At 40.6% G+C, this 22,025-nt stretch overlaps 1 protein-coding gene and 1 long non-coding RNA gene across 4 annotated transcripts in view; one reads left to right on the top strand and one right to left on the bottom strand.

Moving 5' to 3' along the window:
• Positions 1-5,972: 5,972 nt before the first annotated feature.
• Positions 5,973-9,773, bottom strand: LOC107319704. 2 transcript variants are annotated; one of them, XR_004308826.1, is made up of 3 exons: positions 9,664-9,773; positions 9,476-9,573; positions 5,973-6,738 (listed from the first exon to the last, which is right to left on the bottom strand). It is a non-coding gene; the product is annotated as an uncharacterized LOC107319704 (long non-coding RNA). The 2 variants fall into 2 exon arrangements; XR_001557891.2 differs by lacking the exon at positions 5,973-6,738 and having other exon boundaries at positions 8,373-9,573.
• Positions 9,764-22,025, top strand: part of VGLL4 (vestigial like family member 4) — a 69,479-nt gene continuing 57,217 nt past the window's right edge. The window contains exons 1-2 of one of the 2 annotated variants that reach the window (XM_015874787.2): positions 9,764-9,878; positions 14,303-14,379. In XM_015874787.2, the coding sequence (XP_015730273.1) occupies positions 14,316-14,379 (64 nt within the window). In that variant the 5' untranslated portion in view covers positions 9,764-9,878; positions 14,303-14,315. Of the gene's footprint in view, positions 9,879-10,968; positions 10,991-14,302; positions 14,380-22,025 lie in introns of those variants that run through there. The other variant, XM_015874785.2, reaches the window with a different exon arrangement.

Genomic DNA, 22,025 nt, shown 5'->3' with positions numbered 1-22,025 from the left:
CAACCTGCATCTTTACTTTTATACCTTTTTCTTGTGTTAAGGTAAAGATGGGGCTTTTAAAGCTTGGTTAAATAACAGTACCATGGGATGCAAAACCACTAGCTCGTAAATTACTGTTGCTTCAAGCTCTGGTTGAAAGAGATCATGTGTCATAAGATTGCTCAACATCTGGTTGAGAATTCTTACAAGCAGAGCATTTAGTCACACGCCTGACTTGAAGTGCATGCATACTTACCATTGCTTAAATAAGTATTTAATTCCCTTCTGGGACTAACAGATGTATGGATTGGGCTTGAATTTACAGGAGTCTAAAAATGTAAAATAAAATGTGTGCTGTATGAATGTTGTTGGACGTTCAGGATCCATTGGGAGATGGCTGGATAGTAATAAGTTGTTCTCTTTGGTGCTCTTATTTTATTTTACTTGTTACCTTGAGCTTGTGGCCAATTAAATATGATTATTATATTAATACATATAAATATATTGTAATTAAAATTAACCAGTGAAACATGAAGTTCTGCATATTGAAGTAAGAAATTTATAAGTTGTTTTGATGTCTTAGAAGATGCTCGCTAACAAAGTGGTGGTACTGAAAATTACACATCAATTACACGTCAGTCTGACATGTAAGAATGAATTGACCTTAGCTCCTGTTGTACAGCAGAGGTATCTTAATTCTGAACATTGCTAGCTAACAAGGGCACTTAGTCAAGTAATGATGCTCTTTTGATAAAAGTAGGAATGTACTGCTTGCTGTTAGCAGCTAATTAAACATTGTATGCAGCAGATGTTGTATAGCTTACAGCCTTTAAACTGTTTGTTGTGTGGCTGGTGGATTGGTCTTTCACTGTACAGGTGTCTCTTTACTGCAGAGTTTGCCTGTAATCTGAACTGGCTGTGTTTGTCTTGCATGGACGAAATACCCATTGCCTATCTTGATTTGGCTTTGTGAACTTGCTTTGTGTACGGCAATATAATTGGTCATTTCATGCTCTTTAGGGAGAGTTTTGCAAATCCCAGTTTAATAGTTCCTAGTTTACTCCATCTGTTGATACACTGCCAGTATTCAACTCTGTGTAGTAAATCTTTGGGAAACTTGAAGTTCTTCCTCATAATCCATATAGGCTGAAATCTTAAACTGTATTCTGTTCTGTAAATCATTTATCTGTGTGCTTTTTAAGAAGTGGCCTACCTTTCCCCTTGAGGCCATTGGTCTTGAATGTATTTATTTTTTTGGCAGAGAGCCACGAATGAATCATAGCCCAGAGCAGCTCACAGTCTGAACTCCTCTCTATTGTTAATATAAAATGCTTCGTGCGGTTGTTACAACGTTATGCTATGTAAAACTTTTAAGAGAAGAGAGATTGATTTCAGACATGCCAGTTGCTTTTGAAGTTTCCCAGCAGTATGTGGAAATGATTTCTTATGGTCATACAGCTGTAATTCACTAAAATAACTAGTTGCATGGGAAGTTAGTGCATGAGAATGTCACCGACTCTGTCGCAGTGAAGTGTGTTTGTTCTTGTGTGAAAATAGTCACACCAGCTTTTCGTTCCATTTGTAACTTTCCTGTTTGTACCTCCCTGCTCTATTTCCATATTGCTTTATTTTTTCCTCTTCTTGAATTAATTCACAAGTCTTTTGTTCTGTTCTTCAGGCGCCCCTCTTTTCTGGTTTGGCCATTCTGCTGTGGATGTTGTTTCATGCTCCATCTTCTTTTTTTTTCTGTGTAACAGTGCTTTTATTAAAGGCAACCGAGGACATGATTTATTTCTTGGTGTTTAAAAGGCTTCTTTGTACTGAAGAGCCTGGGCCCAATCAAAGTAGTAAGGATTTCCGTAGGTGAGTCAGCACTGGGGGCTGCCTGGCTCTGAGATAGACAGTGCCAGTGGAGTGTAACCTCATCTCATGCTTCAGAGGAAATAAACTACGCGACTTAGGATGAATGGGGAATAAAAATATACATAATCCATAGATTTGTTTCTACTTCTTACAGTCTTTCATCTTGATGTTGAGCCTTTTTATTGTCTTTAGTTCTGAGCTACCCATTTGACTAGCACTGTGATGTTTGGCTGTTCCTTATCTGATGAGTGCTTAAAACTGTGCCACACAAGGTGCTGATTTCTTCTCTAAGTGTTTATAAGAGGTGTTCTCAATCAATTTATTTCTCCTTTTCCCAAGCATTTAAGTAGTGAGGCTGGCTGTATGACCCTTCAAATGTTGGCTATATTGAATGCATTTAACTTTGTTTCAATACTGTAGATGCTATATTTCTTATCTGCACTTCAGGGTGATCTCTTTACATTTGGTTCAGCTTGCTTGTTGGCTAACCTGACTGACAGATGGAGTTCAACAGCTGCAGCCTTATCATAAACAAGGTGCCTGTAGGTGACACACAGCTGAACAAGTGTGACTTCTTTCTTTTAGAGACCTGACCTCTGTAGTATCCCATAGCTTTCTGATGTTTGCAGCAAACATCTTTGTCCAACTGGGAAGATGCAGGTGGATACGGAGGCCAGTATTCCCAGGTGGTTTAGGGAGCTGAACCCTAAGGTCTTTTTTAAATTGGTTGAAGAGATAACGCTGGAGCCTGTTCTGCCTCGGGAAACTTTAGAACAAACATAGCACTTGGTGAGTATCCAGTAGAGGGGGATCCAACCAGGGTTATGACTCATGCCTTTTCCCAGCAATTAATTTAAAAATAGAATTGAAATTGAAATATGCTCTAAAGGTCAGAATGTCAGGTCAGCGTACGTCTGATAGTTTTTAATGGGTAAGGTGTTTACAGAGAACAAAACATTCTTCATTTTTTGATGTCACTTCTGTTGGCCATATATATTGTGTGTGTGTGTGGACAATTAATTGTATTATCGACTGCAGGAAGAAGAGACATTACCTTTGTGTAGCAGTTTTTTGGTATCTTTCTAGTTTGGGTAAACAGCTGATCCTTCTTTTTGGTATGAAACCAAAGTATTGAGTGACCTCATTTACCTTTTTTTTCCCCTAGATAAAAATCTACAGCACGGCTGTTAACTGATCGTGGCTGCTTTAGGGAAGAGTCTGTGTTTTATTCCTGCATGTTTCAACATCTTATTCAGACTTCTTAAATTAGAAAAGAAATGGGTGAAGTTACACTGTTACTTTGTTGATGTCTAAAGAAATATTTCAGTTGCATCGTTTAAGAACTGGGTGTCCCTTTTACCTTCACGATCCAGTGCTCGGCCATGACCTTTCCATCAGTGGTAGATAGCTATTTTGGCAGTTATGCATATTTTTGTGAGAAAATGAAGGTCATGCAGCTGGAAGGACCAATATTCTGATATGTCTGAAACTTCATGCAAATGTTAATGGCTATCGAGGCTTCTTCCTGGTTCTAAATTTGAATAGAATTTGGTTCTTAGCAGCTGCAGCCATAAGGGGTTGTTGTTAAAAATACATGGGTTGTGCACAACATTCTGTCTCCTGCTTCCCTCGCTTACCTTTTTTGTACCATCAAGCCTTCTTTGAAAGACTTGAATCTCATGTTTAAAATAGCTCATCCATTCATTGAACTGAGTTAATTGTTTAGTTAAATGTGTCGTTTTAGTTTTACCGAATTAATTTATGTTACTTTCCTTACATTGAGTCTATTTAGCTCCTCTGTTTTACTTGGTAAATGTGGAAGGTTGTGTTCCCACAGAGTGGATTTTTTTAAATCTGTCTCCTGCCAAAGTTTCTCTAAACCTCCTATTTTAAAATCAGTAGTGAAACATGAGAAGGAGACATTCAGTGTGTGGTGGTGGTTTTTTTTCCTTAATGCTGCCATCCTCAAATTATCTCGCTCTTAGCAGTGATGAAATGTCTGGCTCGGTCCATGTAGAAGACAAGACTGAGAGCCAACAAGTCAGCAGCTTTGAATGCCTTGAGAAGGGGTGCAGGAGAGGGGGGGGAAGAGCTGATTAAAGAATCCTTCCAGTGTCTCATCTCTCCCAGTGTCTCATCTCGTGACCCTGTTGAGTGCACTACGTTCTGAGGCAAGGCTTTTTAAAATTGAGCTATTTTCATACTGAAGTCCTGTTGATCTCTTTAATCTTGTTTCTTTAATTGCCTCACAAGTCTGGCGTTGAGGTGCTTACACACAGATGAGGATGTTCTGAATGCTCATGGCAAACTCTTACCCTCATCCTTGGTTTAATCATTTAAAGATGCATCTCCTCTGTTCCCTTTCTAGTAATTTCAGTAGGAATCTTTCCAATAGCAGGTTATTTCTATCTAGTAATTTACTGGTAGTGTCTTTGGTTTAGAAACAGTTCTGTTGACTGAAAACTTTGCAGCTTTGACATGTATGTAAACTACGTAGTTTACACTGATTTGGTACGTATACTCAAAGTAATTTTGCATCTGATCATCAAATACAGCTTGTTTGTTATTTCAACGATTCCAGTTACACTAAAACTCGCTTTTTCACACAAGGAAATTAAAGTAAGAACCTAATAGGAAGTGAAATCTATTAGATGGATGCGATAACTGCATGAGAAGGGGAGTAAAATCAAGGGGAAATGTATATAACATTATTCTGAGTATGTAACTATATCTGTGTATCACTGATTATACTGACCCTTCTTTTACACTGAGTTTATCACTCAGGGTTTTGCAGTGAACCGTTTGCATCCATTTTATTATTGTTAATGAACTTGAACAAAACTTCTACAAATTAAAACCAGTGGGTTAATGCTGAAATGTGCTTTTAATCTGTTAATCTGACACTCCTATTTCTTCTGAGGTATCTCATCTTTTTTTCATTTTATGGGAATCACCATAGGGTACAATCTTCTTTCCTGGAACAAAGCAAGCAAAAGTACCTGTGGTTAAATGTTCTGAGACAACAGGGTTAGTGGTGTTCATATTTCACTTCAGTTCTGGAAGTATTTTACTGTTTGCTTTGAGATTATGCTTCTGTTCTGACCCTGCTCCAACTGAAATTATAGAGTCTCTTTTAATCTTCCTTTGGATAATGGGGCAGACAATAATGAAGAGGGCAAGCTTTGTCTTGAAGCAGGTAATAAATAACCAACTCCATCAGCTAGCAGTTTGGATTGACTTGTCTGTCTGGAATTACTGCTTTAACACATAGATTATGAACACATTATGATCTAATGAAATAATAAACTATCTTCAAAAAAAAATTAGCGTCTTTTAAAATCTCATGTGGTGTGTTTTGAATTTGGATGTGTTTGTATGTAAGGTGGCTTTGAGATGCAACGCAAACAAATCTGGATTTTTACAGAGCAGAGTTTCAGATTCAAAGTTTAGCAGTCCTGGCATTGAAGAAGGTCTGTTTGCTTGTGAGGCTGTGTAATTTGGTCTTGATAAAAATGTATTTTGACATGGTTTTAAAGGATGCTGTCATTCATAAAAATATTTTATTTAAAGAAGGTATAAATAGATGCATGCATTATAACCATACTGACAGATACTATGAATGATTAACATACCTTATATAGCCTGTGATACCTATAGGCTTGCTCTGAAAGTAGCACCTTCCATTTTATGTTGGCCCACCACTTCAGAGGTGGATGATGGTGATTTGGCAGTAGAGGCTGAACCTTCCCACCTGTGTTTCATTACGTTTTGTTACCATGTAACACACACTCTTTGTATCTATTGATTGAAATTAATGGGTGGTGAAAGTAATTTCAGAGAGATCTATGTATAGTGGTGTTTGGTGATAGCTTTGGAAAAAGTGTTTGCTTGGTGGGCACAGACTTAATTATCTTCGTGCTGTGTTTCTACAAGTACATCTTCCTCTTCTGTTTAGACTGGAGGTAGCTTCATGTATTTCTGTATGTGGTAGAGAAGTACTCTTACTGCTGCTCAAAAAAGCGAAACTGAAATTGGGGCAAGGAGCTGGAAAAAGTCAGGTAATTCCTTTTTAGCATGCAGTGAATGCCTGCTGGCAAATTAATGCATGCTACAGGCACCTAGAGGAAAAAGCTCCATCTCTTCAGAGTTGGGTGTTACTTCAGTAAACAACACAACATGTACCCCCTGCTAGTACTATTACAAGCTGAAATCACTTGAAAATGGTTTAACAAAACAGGTTTGAGCCTGGTTCCACACTGAGTATCCCTGTCTAGTTAACGCTAATGTCGCTGACTGCAGTAAGGCGTATCACTGCTGTGGTCCACATGTAAGGAAGTACTTGCCCAAGGCATTTTTAACCAACTGTTATTACAGTGGAAATGTTTTATTTTCTCAGTCGGTTGTGGAACAGATGTTATGCTTAATTTAAATAATAATTACAAGATTAATGAAAGAGTGGAGCCTGCAGAGGGAAGACATCACATCTCCCTGTGTATGACTGCATCTGTTTGATATATTTCCCTTTTTCTCCTCTGCTTTTTTTTGGGGGGAGGAAGGGAACCTTAAAACAAGCTATGAAGCAATGGTAACTGTTCCAGGAAATTTCTTAGTGTACATAGAAAGCAGGTTATGAAATAGTAGTGTCTTGTCAAATGGAGCTGATTCTACCTGTTCAGTGGGCTGACACAAGTTCAGGGCAGCAAGTCTTTGGCTGACAAGCATTCTCCTTAGCAGAAAATCTAGGCAATACTACTGCAACTGGATGCGCACTTATAGCTCTTGACTCTTGTCTGCTGGTTCCTCCTGGTCCGCAGGTGTATTGTAGTGTTGTTCCTCAGCTGCCTGCTTCCAGTCCTCATTTGCTGTTCTGGATCCCTCAGGTACTGGATAAGTCTTCTGTTGTGTTGGCATATGGAGAGTAGAAGTAACACTGTGTGTCATTCCACTGGAATTTCACTACCCTCCTCACCCCACCCCCTTCCCACTTATCACTTTTCAGTGATTAATACACATGGAAGAACAGGTGTCCATTCAACTGTGGTCTGTTCTGGGATTTGAGTCACACCTTAAGCTCTGTGTTGGGTGCCCAAATTTGGGCTGAAATCTTTCGTTTTAGTTCAGATACAAATAGTCTACTATCTCGGTCAGTTTTTGTGTTTCAGCAAAGTATGGCTCCTCCTGGCATTCAGTCAGCAAAGAGTCTTTGATACCATTCACTTGCAAAGTATGTGCAAAATGAAAAACAAATTGTAACACCCAAGCAAGCCAAAATATCGTTCATCAAACAAGATTGTTTTTGCTTTACTAATCTGTGAATTTGCCTTTAAACAGCTTGGCTAAATATTAGCATGTGTTGAGTTCAGTGCCTTGAACGAGCTTCTCTTACAGTTTGATAGCTGTTACGATTTGTTTTTGGTGATTTCCAGCCTTGACAATTAACAGGATTTTTTTTTAATTGTTGTTGTTTCAACAAATGCTGCTGCCTGACTTCAGTGGTGAGGTCTGTCTGTACCAGCAGTGTTTGTGCAGGAACACGTAGGGTCATCTTTCCCAGAGGCTGATGTTTCCTCAGACTCCTCAGATGGTTTAATAAATACTCTTCTAAAACTTCTGCTGGGGGCTGTAATAGCGTATGCGAGGATCAAAAGCTGTTTTGACCTCTGTCTTTCAGTCTCCTCCTCATCCCAAGGCTGTCTCCTTAACGAAGAAACCTTTCCTCCTTCTTCCCCTCCAGCAGTTGTAAACAGGAGGTGCTGTACTTTTTTCCTTGCAGATACATATTCAAAAGGTTTGTAATTAGTCTACAGCAGTTCATCCTCATGATACTTACCAGTGTCTGAGATCTTTTCCCAGTGCTTGCGGTTTTGTTTTCTCTAATTCAAAGTATTATTTCTTGTTTGGTACTTTAAAGATTGTTTTTCTCCGGTAATTTCTACATTGCTATTTTAACTACCATTTTCCCAAAAAATAAATCATCAAATTCCTGTTTTTCCTGGTGATGAAAATACTTTCCAGTACAAAAAAATGAGAATAATAAAACAACAAGGAACAACCTGTAACTATTATCCTATATTGTTATAAATGTCATAGGTTAGCAGTTTAAAGACATCTTCCTGCCTTTCACTTTTTTAGCCACTGAAATCAGTCCACTGGATCCGCTAAGTGTCGAGTGTGAATCTGGAGTTCATTTCGTGTTTGGAATGCATTTCTGGCCAGCTTTTGACGGCCCTGCGATCTCATGACCTGTCCTTGCAAGGATACGAAAATACTTCAGTATCAGTTGCATGATTTTGATAGATTTCAAAATTACAGTCGGTGAGCACAGACCCATCACAGACTGTGACTCCTGCAGGATCAGGGTGCAGGGTTTGCCTCTGACCCTTCCCTCCCATGCAGCCTCCCCGCACCACTTGGTGGGGCTTCTGTGTTGGTGGCTGTGCGGTGTGAACGTGGGAGCTGTGCTTCTTCCCCTCCTTTGTACGTAAGTCCCATTTTCAGAAGCTAAAATAAACCTTCCTGTGTCTTGATGCTTTTTTTCCTTCAGTGAAGGAAGGCAGCTGTGCTGTGCTGTTTTTTTTTTAATCAGTTTATGCATGTGTTGGAATAAATGTCTGTCACATTGAGAGAGCTGACCAAGAGAAATATGAGCATATCTGTACTGAGATGTTTTGTATTGCTGCTGCCCAGTGTCCTTTTGAGGTCCCACTACATCTCTACAGCCCTGACTCCTGTGATGGGACTGGGGTTGGTTAGTTGCCCTTTGGTTTCCATTTGCTTTGGACTCCAAGAGCCCTCTGAAGAAACCTCAGTTCCTCCCAGCATTTGTAAAGGCAAAAGATGTAGCAGAGTATTGGACCTAGTTCCTGAAGAGAGGTTTGATGCTCACAATGGGCAACAGACCATGGACCATACGTGTATTCCTTTATCATGTCTCTTCCCTGTGTATTTATATATGCAAGAAAACTGTGTGGCAAAGTTCTGTAGCACAGTTTGGTGTGATGTGGCTGTGTAGGGTCCTACGATGATGGCTGAGGGTACTTCCTGGTGATTTCCTTATCTTAGTTGTTGTTTTATCAGGTAAGGTCTCTCATTAGTGTGCTTATGCTCTCTGTGATCCTTTGTAAGTCATACGATCTTTGCTTCTGATAAATGGTTCTTTCACATGTATGAGTCCGACAGCTTCATTTTGTACAAGGCCTTAAGGTGGGCTCAGTGTGTTACGTGGTGTGCTCCTGAAGGGCTCAGGTCTTAAAAACTTGGGGTTTGGAATGAGTGTTCCTTGTGGGAATGCTGTGAGTGGATGGTGGGGGGTGTTCATGACTAATGTGGGCTTCATGGAACTCAAGAGGATCTGGCTCTGGGAGCATGGAGCTGTAGGAGAGTTCCATGTGGACCGAGGCACTCACTCAGCTTTCATCTCATACATTGATTTCTGGCTACTTCCGCAGCGGGCTGAATGAGTCACAGCAACTGTAAGAAGGGACTTTGGAAACAAAACCAAACTCCTACAAACAAACCTCCCGCGATGGAATTTTAATTCTAAAGGGGTTTGCTTTTCAGATCGCTTTGCTTTGTTCTCCGTAGTAAGGCCGTTTCCCCACAGCAGTGCCGTGCTCCCTCTATCCCTCACTACCTGCCAACCCGCCCCGCTCCTCCCGTGGGGGCCGAGCCGCGCTCCGGGCGGGCGGGGCTTGTCCGCGTCTCCGCTTCCTCCTCGCCGCGTTCTCGTACCTGCGAGGATGTGATGTCAGCTCCTCATTACCCTAATTATTCTGACCTCATAGCCCGGCCCGGCCAATGGGGCCGCCCCGCTCTCCCCACCTGCTAGCAGCGCAATTCCATCATTCCTGGGATTCCTCCCCGGGCCCGTGCAGTGAGCGGCGCCGGGGCCAGCGGCGCTTGCTCCGCTCCGCTCCCGGGCTCGCCGCCCCGGCCCGGGAGTAAACAAGCCGCCTCGTCCTGTCCTCGTCCTGCCGTCCTCCCCTCCTCCTTCCCCCCGGCCACGCCGCCTCCCGCTCCGCCCGAGAGCAACGCTGGTGAGTGAGCCCGGGGCCGCGGCGGGGCGGAAGGGGAGGCGGGAGGAAGGGGGGACAGGTGGCCCCGGGACAACGAGGGGACGGAAGGGGAGAGAAGGGGAGGGAAGGGCAGCGCCGGCGGGCGGAGAGCGCGACCCCGCGGCCGCTGCCAGGCGGAGCTGCCGCCGCCCTGTCGGCCCGTGTCGGAGCGGGGAAATCCCGGCGCTAAGGGACTTTTCCTGGGCTGGGCCGGGAGCCCGAGCGGGTGTGGGAGCGGCGGGGCAGCACGAGGGGATGGCGGGGCTGAGGGCTGTGAGGAGCGGCCGCGGCACTGAGACTCGGCGGGACGAGGAGCCCCGGTAACGCTGTGTCCCGGTAACGCTGTGTCCCGGTAACGCTGTGTCCCGGTAACGCTGTGTCCCGGTAACGTTGTGTCCCGGTAACGCTGCCCCCTGCCTGCCCGCGGGACCGACAAAGCAGCGTTTCGACTGCCATCTTAATTCACACCTTGGTTTTAAATGAGTGTATTTTTCTGTCGGAATCCCAGCAGCAACAGACGGTCCTGCGGTGTAAATCTTGTCGAATGAGTCCTGAGGGCGCTGTGAAAGCCTTTTCACTCTAGTTCTGCTATATTCTGTTTATAGAGCGTTTTTTAGTCTTAGCGGTGCAGATTCGGTCTCCTCAGTCAGGCTGAGTTTATGTTTCCCAGATAGAATCAGAAGTAATTAATCTTCAGAGCCAGGCTGACACCTGTGCACCTCTCTTCTGAAAGTGGGAGTTTAACAGCCGGTTCCACTGACACAAGATTTTGCTTTGGGTTTGTCCCTTATATTTCTCTTTCTTCTGGTCGATATCACAGTTACCATTGTGGTATTTGATGTCAGACTGTTTATTGTATTTATTTGTGACTGCAAGTCACAGCTGGCCATCGGATTAGGCCCATCTTGGCCCATCCACACCTGTATTGGGTTGGGGTTTTTCAACAAGCTGCTGGGCAGGATGGCTCAGCTGTGGGGAATGGGGCGTTTTGGTGCAGGATGCTGCATTGCTGGCCTTCCTCATCCATGCTCAGTTAAGTTGTTTCTGTTTGGAGATGTGGCTCTTCATGCTTTCCACATACCAAAACAAGCACGGTAAGAACCCAAGATACTAAACAAACGCATAGAGATAAGTGGTACTTTGATGATTCCTCTGATCAAGTAGCTGAAACTCACTGTGAAGGTTTTACTGTTGTAGATGAGAAATATGATCTATCTAAGCTGAACACTTAACATTTTGTGTGGTATCTCAACATGGAATTTATATATCCTGCCATAGAAGCTGCGGTGTAGGTGCAGTCATAGGAATTTAAGCATTTTGAGGACACATGTTGATTCCAGCATGCTTATCATTAGCCTCATCCTCAGTGCAGATATGCTTTACACTCTCCTAGCTGAAAAAATAAAAGCTCTTGACTTGGTTTTCAGCAACATATTTCATTATATTCCTTTCCTCTGCAGTCTTTTCATTTGTGCTGACAAGTTGTGTCCAGATTTCCTCTTCCATTGCACTTTCTTCCATTGAAACTAACTGAAATACCCCTCTTTCTCTACTGGCTTGGGATCATGGCACTTGACTAGCAGTCACTTTGCCTGCATCTTTCTATGTGTTGGGTATTTTTGCCCTGTTTCCCTGCGCTCTTCATTTAATTGTGTTTTCCTTATACTTGTGATTATTTACACTTCCTTCGCTTTCATCCTCTCTCCCTCATTGTTTCTGGAGTGTCGTGTTTATTTTTTGTCTCACATTTTCATTGTCATAAAGAACTTTATTTATTAATCCACTTCATCCAACTTCATCTCTGTGATTTCCCCAGACACATGAATTGAAGTCCCAGATTTTTCTCTCCATCACTGAGAAGTTCAGCCTTTCACTCTCCTTGGCACCACGCAGATGTCTTTCTCTAGTTCGCACTCAGCAAGTTTGAAAGAGACCTCACAGCATTGTCTGCTTTCAGAAGTTTTTTATTAACTTGTTTGCAAGAGCCGTCGACTGCTCTGTTCTGTATGTCAGTCAGACCTGCGGTCCAGCTATTCTTTTTTGTTTATCCCTTTTTGTTTAATCAGATATGAAGTTTGTCTCTTACTGGAAGTCTTTCCTGGCATACCCTGCTGTGAATAATAACTGCTGTGGGATTGAATGTTGTCCAGCCTGCAGTTTGTCTTTGGTTTCCCTACTGCTTGTTTATTTAAGTTTCAAACAGGCAGGTTTAGGATTTTGTCTAATATTAGGGATATATAGGGATATTTTGTATAGTTTGCATTATAGCCTGGGGGTTTTTAGCTCCTTGAAGGTAACTTTCTTCAACTGTAACTGTGCGTAGCATCTTTGATAAATCACAGCATATGTGGAATCACACTGTGGCGTTTGCAGGTGTATAGGCAGCATCCCTTCAGGGAAGCTCTGGAACAGGCACAACATTCTTCATAGGGCATAAACTGTTAGCAAAACACTTCTGCAACTCTCCACGGTGTAAACTTTCAAGGGTATTCAAAGCTCCAAAACCATATTGAGGACAGTTGTGCTGAAGTTGTTCTTAAAGTGTCTGATTTCCTGCACAGAATTCATCTTGGTTCCTGTTTCCTTCTCTCAGGGCAAACTTGTGTCACCAGCTCACTCTCTTACTACGGGTGTGTTCTGTGTCTCCTTCCAAAATTACTGAAACACTCGAGGAAAGCAGCAAATAAAGATTTTGTGTTCAGTCAAAGACATGATAATACCCTTTGCGTTATTCTTTACCAAGAGTTTTTCTAAAGAACTGACCCAAAACCTCAGCATTCTTTTGTAATTTAGGACAAAGACGTTAGTGCTAAATCACCAGATAGCCGTCCCTTTGGTGTAGCTGCCTCATCTGATCAGAAGCGTTGTCATCTTTGTTTCCAGCCGAGCTTTTGCTTTGTTAGAAGAGTCTGTGTGAGAAGGTCAGTAATCAACGGCCATAGGGAAATAAAGTGGTGCTATTTTAAAGTCCTCGGAAAACAAAAGGGAGAAAAGAATCAAGCATCAGGGGCTGAGAGACCAGAGTGCAGTGATGGAGGTTTCCTTACTGAATGAACACTGTTTGCATTTGGATGGGGGAGAAGTTGAAAGTGATGCAAGGAAATATTTGGTTAAGGCAGACCACGTAAAATCAGAGTCTAAGATCTTATTTTCTAAAACGTGTTGCCTACCTGTGTTGCCTTTAAAGAAAAGAGCTGGCCGGACTGTCTGAGTTCATGTACCGCTCTCGAGCAGAAGCTGCTTCTGACAGCAAGGAAGAACATCTCAGTCCTTGAGCGTGGTTCTTAGTTATTGCAAGTTACTCCATTCTTCTTGGCAGTTCTGTGGAAACAAGACTGATTTTAGCTCTTTTTGTGAAGAAATATGTGGAAACTTAAATGTACTTAAGAATCCTTTATGCTTTAAAATCTTTGATTAATTTTAGAGTCTTTGACTTAGGAAGAGGATAGTGGAGGTTTATTCTTCGTAGTGCAAGGTCAAAGAAATGGCTTCTCAAACATGTGCTTGTTGTTAAACCCACATACATGTGTTTGAGATTTCTCTGTTGGAGGTTTCCTTTCTTTCCTCCTTTCCTCTTCCTACTTTTCAGTGTGATTTGGAAATAAAAGAGAAAATTACAGTCAGCAGTTTTTATGACAGTATCTATCGTACAAGCTTTGGGAAGGAATTAAAAACCAGCAAAGATGTTGTTAGTAGTCCAGGGCTGCCTCTCTTCCTCTGTTTTCCTAACAGCTCTGCCTGCTGTTATCTTATTCTAAGGCAGATACAAGTTGCTGGCCTTTCAGTGAAAGCATCTTGTCAGTGTGCTGCTCTCCTCTTTACTTTCACTTTCATATCTACTTACATAGAAAACTTTTCAGTTTTGAAGCCGTTTTATGTGGCACTTATATAAACTTTGTTAACTTTGTGCATGTGTGTATGTGAGAGAGTGGCTTAGTAAGCTCCTAAAATGCACATTATTATGGGATGGGGTTAATTTTTTCAGTATAGGAAAAGAACAGGTGCAAGAAGTTACTGAGGTGTGATGATGATTACATAACTCACAGTTTGCTGTCTGTGGTATACAGAGTCATGAGTAAGAAAGTGGCTTTAATAGCTTACAAGCTTCAGATAATTTCACTTTGGGCATAGGAGGATATGGGGTGTAAATCTATTGAAGATTCTGGGTCTAAAGCAGTCTTAAGCTGATGTGGGTTATTGGGCCAGCTGTCCACTTCAGGAGAGTCATGTCTTTGGATATTGTCTCATGTAGCTGCATGGAAGGAAGGCATGTGGAAAGGAAGAAAACCTTAAAATGTGTGGCAGGCAAGATGATAGGATTTCTAGCACTTGTAATTTAGTGTACTAAATTACTGTGTACTGATAAAGCATTGTAAAATGTAAGACCTCCTCTCTGAATTTTCCAGGATCCAGAGAGGAATGGAGACTCCATTGGATGTTTTATCAAGAGCAGCCTCTCTAGTACATGCTGATGACGAGAAGCGTAAGTCTGAAACTTAGTTCTCTATTTGTTGGATCCAGATATTCATGTCTGCAGTGGGTGTTAGCCTAGGACCAGGCTTTGCTCATTTGTGCAGCTTTTTCAGTCTGATATGTTGGAAGATGTCTTCAGAAGCCCGTAAAACATGGTCTTCCTCAAATGCAAGAACAATTTTATTGCATGTAAATTGCTTAGTATGCAAACAGTAATTCCTGTCATTTTTAAAATGTGCTTAGCCATCTTTAGAAAGGTGCCCAACTTTTCTTAATTACTTTCCCATTGTTAATAGACAAAAAAAAAGTGTAGCAGAGCTGCTGTCCAACTAAGAGGGATCTGAGAACTCACACTCCTCAGTGTTTTCAGTTAGGCCTTTTCTCTTGTAAGAGCACATAACTGAGTGTGAGGGGATGGATGGGCAAAGATTCCTTGCCAGCTCACAAAAACTAGAAGACAGACTGTTAGAATTAGTAATGAGAGTTTCATTTTCCTTTCAGTGCTCATGAATGATGAGCACAGGATGTTAGCTTGGTAAATGTCAATTGCAGCAATGGAGGAACGTGCTGCCAATCATATGGGTCACATTTTCACTTCTCTTCACGTTCCCATTGAATGTCTAAGGTGTGTTAGCCAATGTCAGCAAAACGTTTTCATTTCTGGCAAATTGCAGTTGTGCCTTATAGAATGGAGTATTAGCAATAACTTCGTTGTTCGGTTTATTTCGGATTGGCTTATGTTTCTTGGCTATCAACCTGAAGTGATGCTAACTAGAAAAATGGTATTCTGGCTTTTAAACTGCTTCTGTGTGTAGCTCCTGTACACTGTCACCTCTTAAGATGAATTCTGCTTTTCTTTTTAATCTTTGCTCTTTTATTCCATGTACATTTTTTTTTGAAAATTGAAAGTCTCGAATGTTTTATAAAAGAATTCCTTTGCTATTGCTGCTAATCAGCCTATGAAGGACTTGCAGTAGTAAACAAACACTGTGTTTGAAGATGAAGTTTCATCATGTTTGTCTGTTCAAATATTCAAGATAACAGCAGCTCACTGAGAAGTGATGGCTTTATTCTCTCATGAACTCTTCTCTGTTATTGTCTCTAAGCTTTATGATGAGTATTGCTGTTGTTCTTTCATGTTCACCTCTCTGCTAGATAAGAACCAAATCTGTGCTGATCCTACCGCAGTGGGATGATTGAGTTTAATGCCACAGTTGTTGACTGTTACGAGTGAAATGAACAGCACTGAAAAGCCCTCAAGGAAATTTCTCTGTGATTTTGGCTTGGGGAATTTCTCTTGTAAACTAACTTGCAAGTTTGCAGGGAGGACAAAAGCTTGGCCTGTTTTCCTTTGACTACATTTTTTTACTACATAAAATTAGAGGCATTACTTTTGGAGTAGTCCTCACATATTTTTAGCATTTGTTATCACTTTTCTTAAGTTTGAGGTGCTTTTTTGTTGTCGTTGCCTGCTGTCTATGTAGTTTGAATTTGATTTTGAGTTCCATGGGGTACAAATTTTGGGCTGGCTTTAGAGAATCCAGAGGAAATCTGATTCAGTGCAACTTGCATGTGAGGAAGCTGATGTGTGTCTGGTTCTAATTTACATTCCTTTAGTTTTACTACTTAGACTTAATTAGATTTGTACCACTCTGCAACTTCTGACTCAGATGGTCTCTGAGTTTGTCCTGTTGTGCACACTGCACTGTGCACCCATCGTACTATTGTATGAAAAGCTGCTAAGAGGAACAAATTATAGCCTGGACCAGTTGCTGAACTTCAGCTTTTTTTGTGTGCTGGCCTGTGGAAATTGTACCAGCAAGTGTTGCTCACTTTGTGTTGCAGATTGGATACAAAGAGGCTGAAGTTATTCCTAGGCCTGAATTGGGCAGACATCCTTGAGCTTTCCACTGAAATGCCCAGCGTTCCTCTCCTGCGGGTTTAGCAGTGGTTCTTCTCTGTATTTCTATATCCCATCTTGAATTCTACATAGTTGATAATATCCCAGTCACAGCACGGAGTAACAGAAACATTGTGTTTGACCCAAAGTCTTTTATTTTTGTGCTGGAACAGAAGTTTGTCTGAAAGACAATTCCTGATGTTCTTTATACATTTCATACTTGACACTGTTTTGTTTGTTGAATGGAGAACAAACAACTGAAGCGATGTGCTTTCCTGACGTGAGGATACTCTGAAGAGACGAGTGGTTAGGTTCCAATGGATCAGTAAATCTTCTTGTAAATCTGCTTATGGGCATGTAAGTTAAAAAACAATATAAGATTTGCACGGAGCTAATTTGTCACTTGAAGACTTGTCACTAATCACTGGACTGCCAGTAGAGGAGGGAGAGGATGTAGGAAGTTGGAACTGTTTATGAGCAGCTCTTCCAGTTCTTCATCTTTAAGTGGCATTTGTAAGGTGTTGCTGTGTGGTTCTTTTCACCCCCCCTCCACCTCCTAGCTTTGTTCAGTGGGCTTTATCAGTCAACATTTCTAAGGCCTGTGTACGTATGGATGTTGTCTTTTAAATGTTATCAGAGCTAGGAACCTGACCAAACACTGATTACTGCAGAGATGCAAAGTCAAGTTTACTATGAGATTTTTGATGCTATTCTTCTTTCCCTAAACCACTCTTACTGGAATTGTATTGATCTTTCATATTTTCAGTACTCATGGTGGTTAATTTGAGAAGACCACGCTTTCAGATGGTTATATTTTAGTAACTCATTAGTGGAAATGCAGTTTTTCCCCCCATAACTGTGTCAGACTGCAGATGTTCAGACACTGGGAAATATTATTTTGTATTTATCCTTGTGTAAAAATAAGGGTTTTGAGAATTTGTCTTTCAATTATAAGCAGTGATATGAAAGCATAATGTTGTTACTGAGAAAAAATACTGAGGGAAGAAGCTAATGAGAGCTTGCACACACAGAACACATTGCCAACACTATTTGTCCTGTAACGTGTTGTTTATACCTCCTTCCAGGGAGCAATTCCAGTTCATGGGAATGGAGGAGAGAAAAACCATCCTGTTTCTTACTCTCTCAGGATAGCATAGTGAAATGTCTGTTTTTGGCAAATAGAAGGCAATATACTTCCACAAGGAAATGAAAGATTGGGAAACAGCTAATAAACAGCACAAGAAAGTCTGGGGTAAAGCTTTGCATTCTAGTACGTTGTACCGATTCCATAACAACCGAGTCTTGGTTTGCATTTTGAAACCCTGCTACAGTGGGCTTCATTTAAAAGAAGGATGATCTTTGATCAAGCTGTTCTTGAACATGTGGAGGAGTTGCATGTGATATCCTTTTTCTACATGTAAGCCTGGAATTGCCATTCTGCACTTCTTGCCTGTGATGATTATTATTCTTTGGCAGTAGTTCCTTTTATGTGGCTTAGTTTAATCAATTTCAAATATTTAAGCTAGCCTGTGTAGTTGGCATGTCTAGTACAGAAACATCATGCTTTAAAATCCCAGCCCTTATGTATTTTGCAATGAAGAGATGGATAGGTTTTATGAATTAAAACTGTTCTCATGGTCAGAGCTTATCTGTTGTGTTGAGCAAAACAGAAACTTAAGCTTTCTGGAGGAGAATCTGATTCCTAAGCAGTAGTATTTATGTTTGTAATCCCTTGGTGGCTATTGAAGGTGTTAAAACTAGATTTGTCAGTTAGTCATTTATTTAATCAGTGATGGGGAGAGACGGAGTCCTGTTAGTTTTGGAGCAGAATTTGTGGCATAACTCATCTGTTAGTACTGAAAGGAAGAGAAGTATGGAAGTGTGATGTTTCTGTTTGGTAGCAGTGTGATGGAAAAACATATGTGGTTCGATCATTGAAATGCAGCCTGAGTCATCTGTTGTTGCTGCATGAATACCAAAAGCCTTAAATAATAAAATGCTGTGAGTAATGACATGCGTAGTATTCTGCTTTTAGGTTTATGAACCACACAGATTAGGGAAGTGTTAGTATTTCTGTATATTGAGTATCAGTTCATCTTTTTTTTTTTCTTTTTCTTTTTCTTCCTTTTTTTTCCACAAAATACTCATGGCTGAATCCCTGACCTTCTGCTCTTTGTTCTCCAAAAACACTTTATAGCCGACCTTAATATGTTCAGAGAGGAGCTCTGTGTGAAATGATCTCAGGGCCATCTCATCCGTTTTAGGATATTGTTGAAATAAGGAGTATGAAAAAGGAGAACTTGTTCCTTGATGTGCTTCCCTCCAACCCCCCACACTCTTATCTCCACCAAACTTCAGCCTTTATTGTCCCTCTAAGTTTATTGTGGCAAGGAAATAAAGAATGAGTAGCGCTACGTTTTCAACTTGTTAAATAGGCTGGAAAATGGAGCTGTTGTCTGCTTGGTGCCTAGATGTATTTAAATGGCAGTAGAACACCATTAGCATACTCAGTGGAGTGATGGTTAATGCCTTCAGGAACAAAGTGTTTAAATATGTTTTTAAATTAATTTTAAAACATTTGGAAGGCGTTATCTGGCTCCAGTTGATAAACATGCCCTAGCATCCTTCAGCATAGCAGATGTTTTCTGAGCCAGTGTGGCTTGGGCAGAAACCGGCTGCTCCGAGTTCTGAGCCGTGTCAGCCAGACAATAAGTCTTTTCTTTCTCAATCCCTTCTACCTAATTGGTGATACAGTGTTTGCAGTGATTGGTGGCATTACCTCCAAGGAAATTATGTTTGCTGAAACACTATCTCTTTAAATGTTGTCTGGCACAGAGAGGGAAAAGAATCTTCTTGCTAGAATGGAATTTGTCATCAGATACCAACCACTGCTCTGAAAACTGCAGCCGAGTGAATACCATATTGTTAAGCATGATAGCACATACACAACCATGTGGAACTTGTCAATGCACATGCTTCAAATGATTGTAGTCTGAAACAGGATATCTGGGACTTTGTGCTCGGTTTGGACTGTTCTGCAGAGCTAAATATTTGTTATTGTCTGCATTTGGCGAAAAATATGGGGGAAATTATCCAGTCATTGGGGGGTTTTTCTGTTTTTTGGTGGGTGATTGGGAATACCCAAAGGGGGGGGTTGTACACTAGGCAGAATACAGTAGCTTGTGAGAACCTGGCCGTTTTTAATGCAGTGGATTGTTTTATTTCATTAAGAAACTAACCAAGTTGTTTCTTAGCTGGGAGTGCTGCAGGCTGACTCGTGAAGTATGGGCTGCTTTCCCAGGATATTCTTTCCACATCCTTAGGAACACAGAGAATCAGGGCGTGCTTGGACACATGCTGTGTCACACATGAAAATCTAGCGCACTCATTTAGGGCAGAATTAGAGAGAAAGGAGTTAGAATGATTCAGAAATACTTCAGATTTGGGCTGTTTTCTGTTGTCTGTCCTTTCTCTCTTACTTGTGTTTGTAGTTATTGCAACATCTCATCCTTGAGGCTGAAAAGGTAAGAAGTAGGAATGCTTTACAACTTCCTGGTTGGCTCTTGCCAATAGGCATGCTGTCCCTCCCGTTGCTCAGGTTCTATCCACCAGATGCCATACATTCTGGAGTGACTGTTACTCATTTTCCAGATGGCAAAGCAGGACTTTTTGGGAAATAGAATGTCTTTGGTGCATTGTAACAGCTCTTCATGTTGTTTACGCAAGCAGGCAAATAAGGAAGTACATTTTTCTGTAAGCAAATTAAAAGCCTGTGTTTAAGACAGGAGGAAAGCATTATGTTCATTTTTGATTTAAAGACCTTATGCTGAATCAAAGGATGACTTTATTTAAATAACTTGGCTTTATACATAAAATATGTGAAAACAGCATTACAGTTGTGAAGTTAATTTCTTTACAAGGACTGTGGTGTTAGAATTGAGGTCACCGACTCCTTTTTCTGTTCTGCATCTTCAGTGAAATGATTGCAGAGTGTTTGGAGTCCTGTTGTAAATAGATAAAGATCTAAGTTCTTAATGAGCATATGTTTGGTATTTTCTCTTCCCTTGCTGATAACCTGGACTTTATTTATGGTTTGCCATTGAGATTCTGACTTGAAAGATGAGGGATCTGAACATGGGTTTTCCCAGTCCCATATGAGTGTCCTAGTTAATGGCTAATGAAATAAAAGGAGAATTGAGCCCGTGGGATATTTTACTGATTCTTTTGTTGTTATTAAAAAACACCAAAAAATGATAATTTTGTTTCAGGCTAAAAAGAATGTATTCCTCCCCAAGAAGCAAACCCCAAATGATTTACTTATAAATGTCCCTTTTTTGCTGTCAAACCAAAGATGAACTTAGTTGTATAATTCTTAGGACAAACCCTTAATGTAGTTACAAACAATGCCATTACAGAAATGTCTATCGTCCATAATCCTGAAAGGAAAAATGATTCTGATTTAGCAAGTTGTGATGTGATTTATTACCCTTTGTTGTTGTTTTTGTTTTTACATCTGCTCTGATTTTAAACTTAATGACACATTAATTAAAATTTGTCTAAAAAAAAATAAAATAAAATCCATAACTGTATTTCCAAGCATTCTTGTCCATCTGCTACGACAGTGTTGTATCTGATGATAATACCTCGATAATGAAGGAATTAAACTTGCTTTGCATGCATTTATTGTTTTGTAAGAGAAATTCTAATGGGTAGCTGGACAGAAAGGCTTTTGTGTGTTCTTGTGCTCTCATTTTAAAACTGATTCATTTTATCCCATGCACCAGGCTTAATTTTCCTGTAACTGTGGCAGTAGTAACGGCTTTTGTTTTCTGGGTTATGCCCCTTTTGTCTGTTTGGTTCGTGTGGGAACATCTGTGTATTACAGCTGTAACTTTACTGTGATAAATCCCTGGCTTTTATTTGCTTTCCTCAGAACCAGGATATATCTGGCCCGTAATAGGAAAAGAGCAACAGTTCATCTATGGCTCCATCTGTCTCCCCTCTTATATGTATATACGTATACATATATATATTTTAAACACTAATGTCCATTATGCTTATCCTGACCTGGAAAGAAAATAAATCTGAATTTACCTCCTAATTATGATATAAATGGAGAACCTCTGTTCTCCTCTCCAGTTGTTGCCTTTAGAATTATCTTGTCAGTAGACAGTGTCATTCCAACAGTGGTCCAGATTTCAGATATGTTAAAATTCAGCAATTTTGGCCTTCTGATTGAAATCCCTGAGCTTGCTGTGTGAAGCCCTCAGTCTTTGAGTCAATTTCAGAACACGTGTTGCATAATGCTGGCACAATGTAGACTGTTTTGTTCGGCCATGTCTGCCTAACAACTATTCCTATATACCAAAATTGTGAGCTCAGTTATTAGTGTAGTTGAATAGTTAATCAGCTTTAAACTTGTATTAACATCAATAGTGTTCCTTAAGAAAGTTGTTTTGAATTGATAAATTAGGAAAGAAAACACTAAAGAATGTCAATTATTTCACGGTTGGAATATGAAAGAATGTAACGGATTTTTTTTTGCTTTTTCAGTGTAAAGAAAAAGGAAACAATTTACAAATTTTTATTCCACCCTTTCAATAAAAATCTACTTTTTTTTTTTTTTAAAGTGGGTAGTTATCTAATCTCAATGGAAACCTCTGAACTATCTGCTGCTTCCTGGCTATAGCACTCTGTAGACTCCATCCAGTGTAACAGCAATAACTGGTTACATTAATGTCTCGTCAGCTGCCTTA

Source organism: Coturnix japonica, chromosome 12 (genome assembly GCF_001577835.2).
Source record: "Coturnix japonica isolate 7356 chromosome 12, Coturnix japonica 2.1, whole genome shotgun sequence".
NCBI classification, from domain to species: domain Eukaryota; kingdom Metazoa; phylum Chordata; class Aves; order Galliformes; family Phasianidae; genus Coturnix; species Coturnix japonica.
The sequence above is the reverse complement of the archived record's forward strand: the minus strand, read 5'-3'. Positions and strand labels throughout refer to the sequence as shown.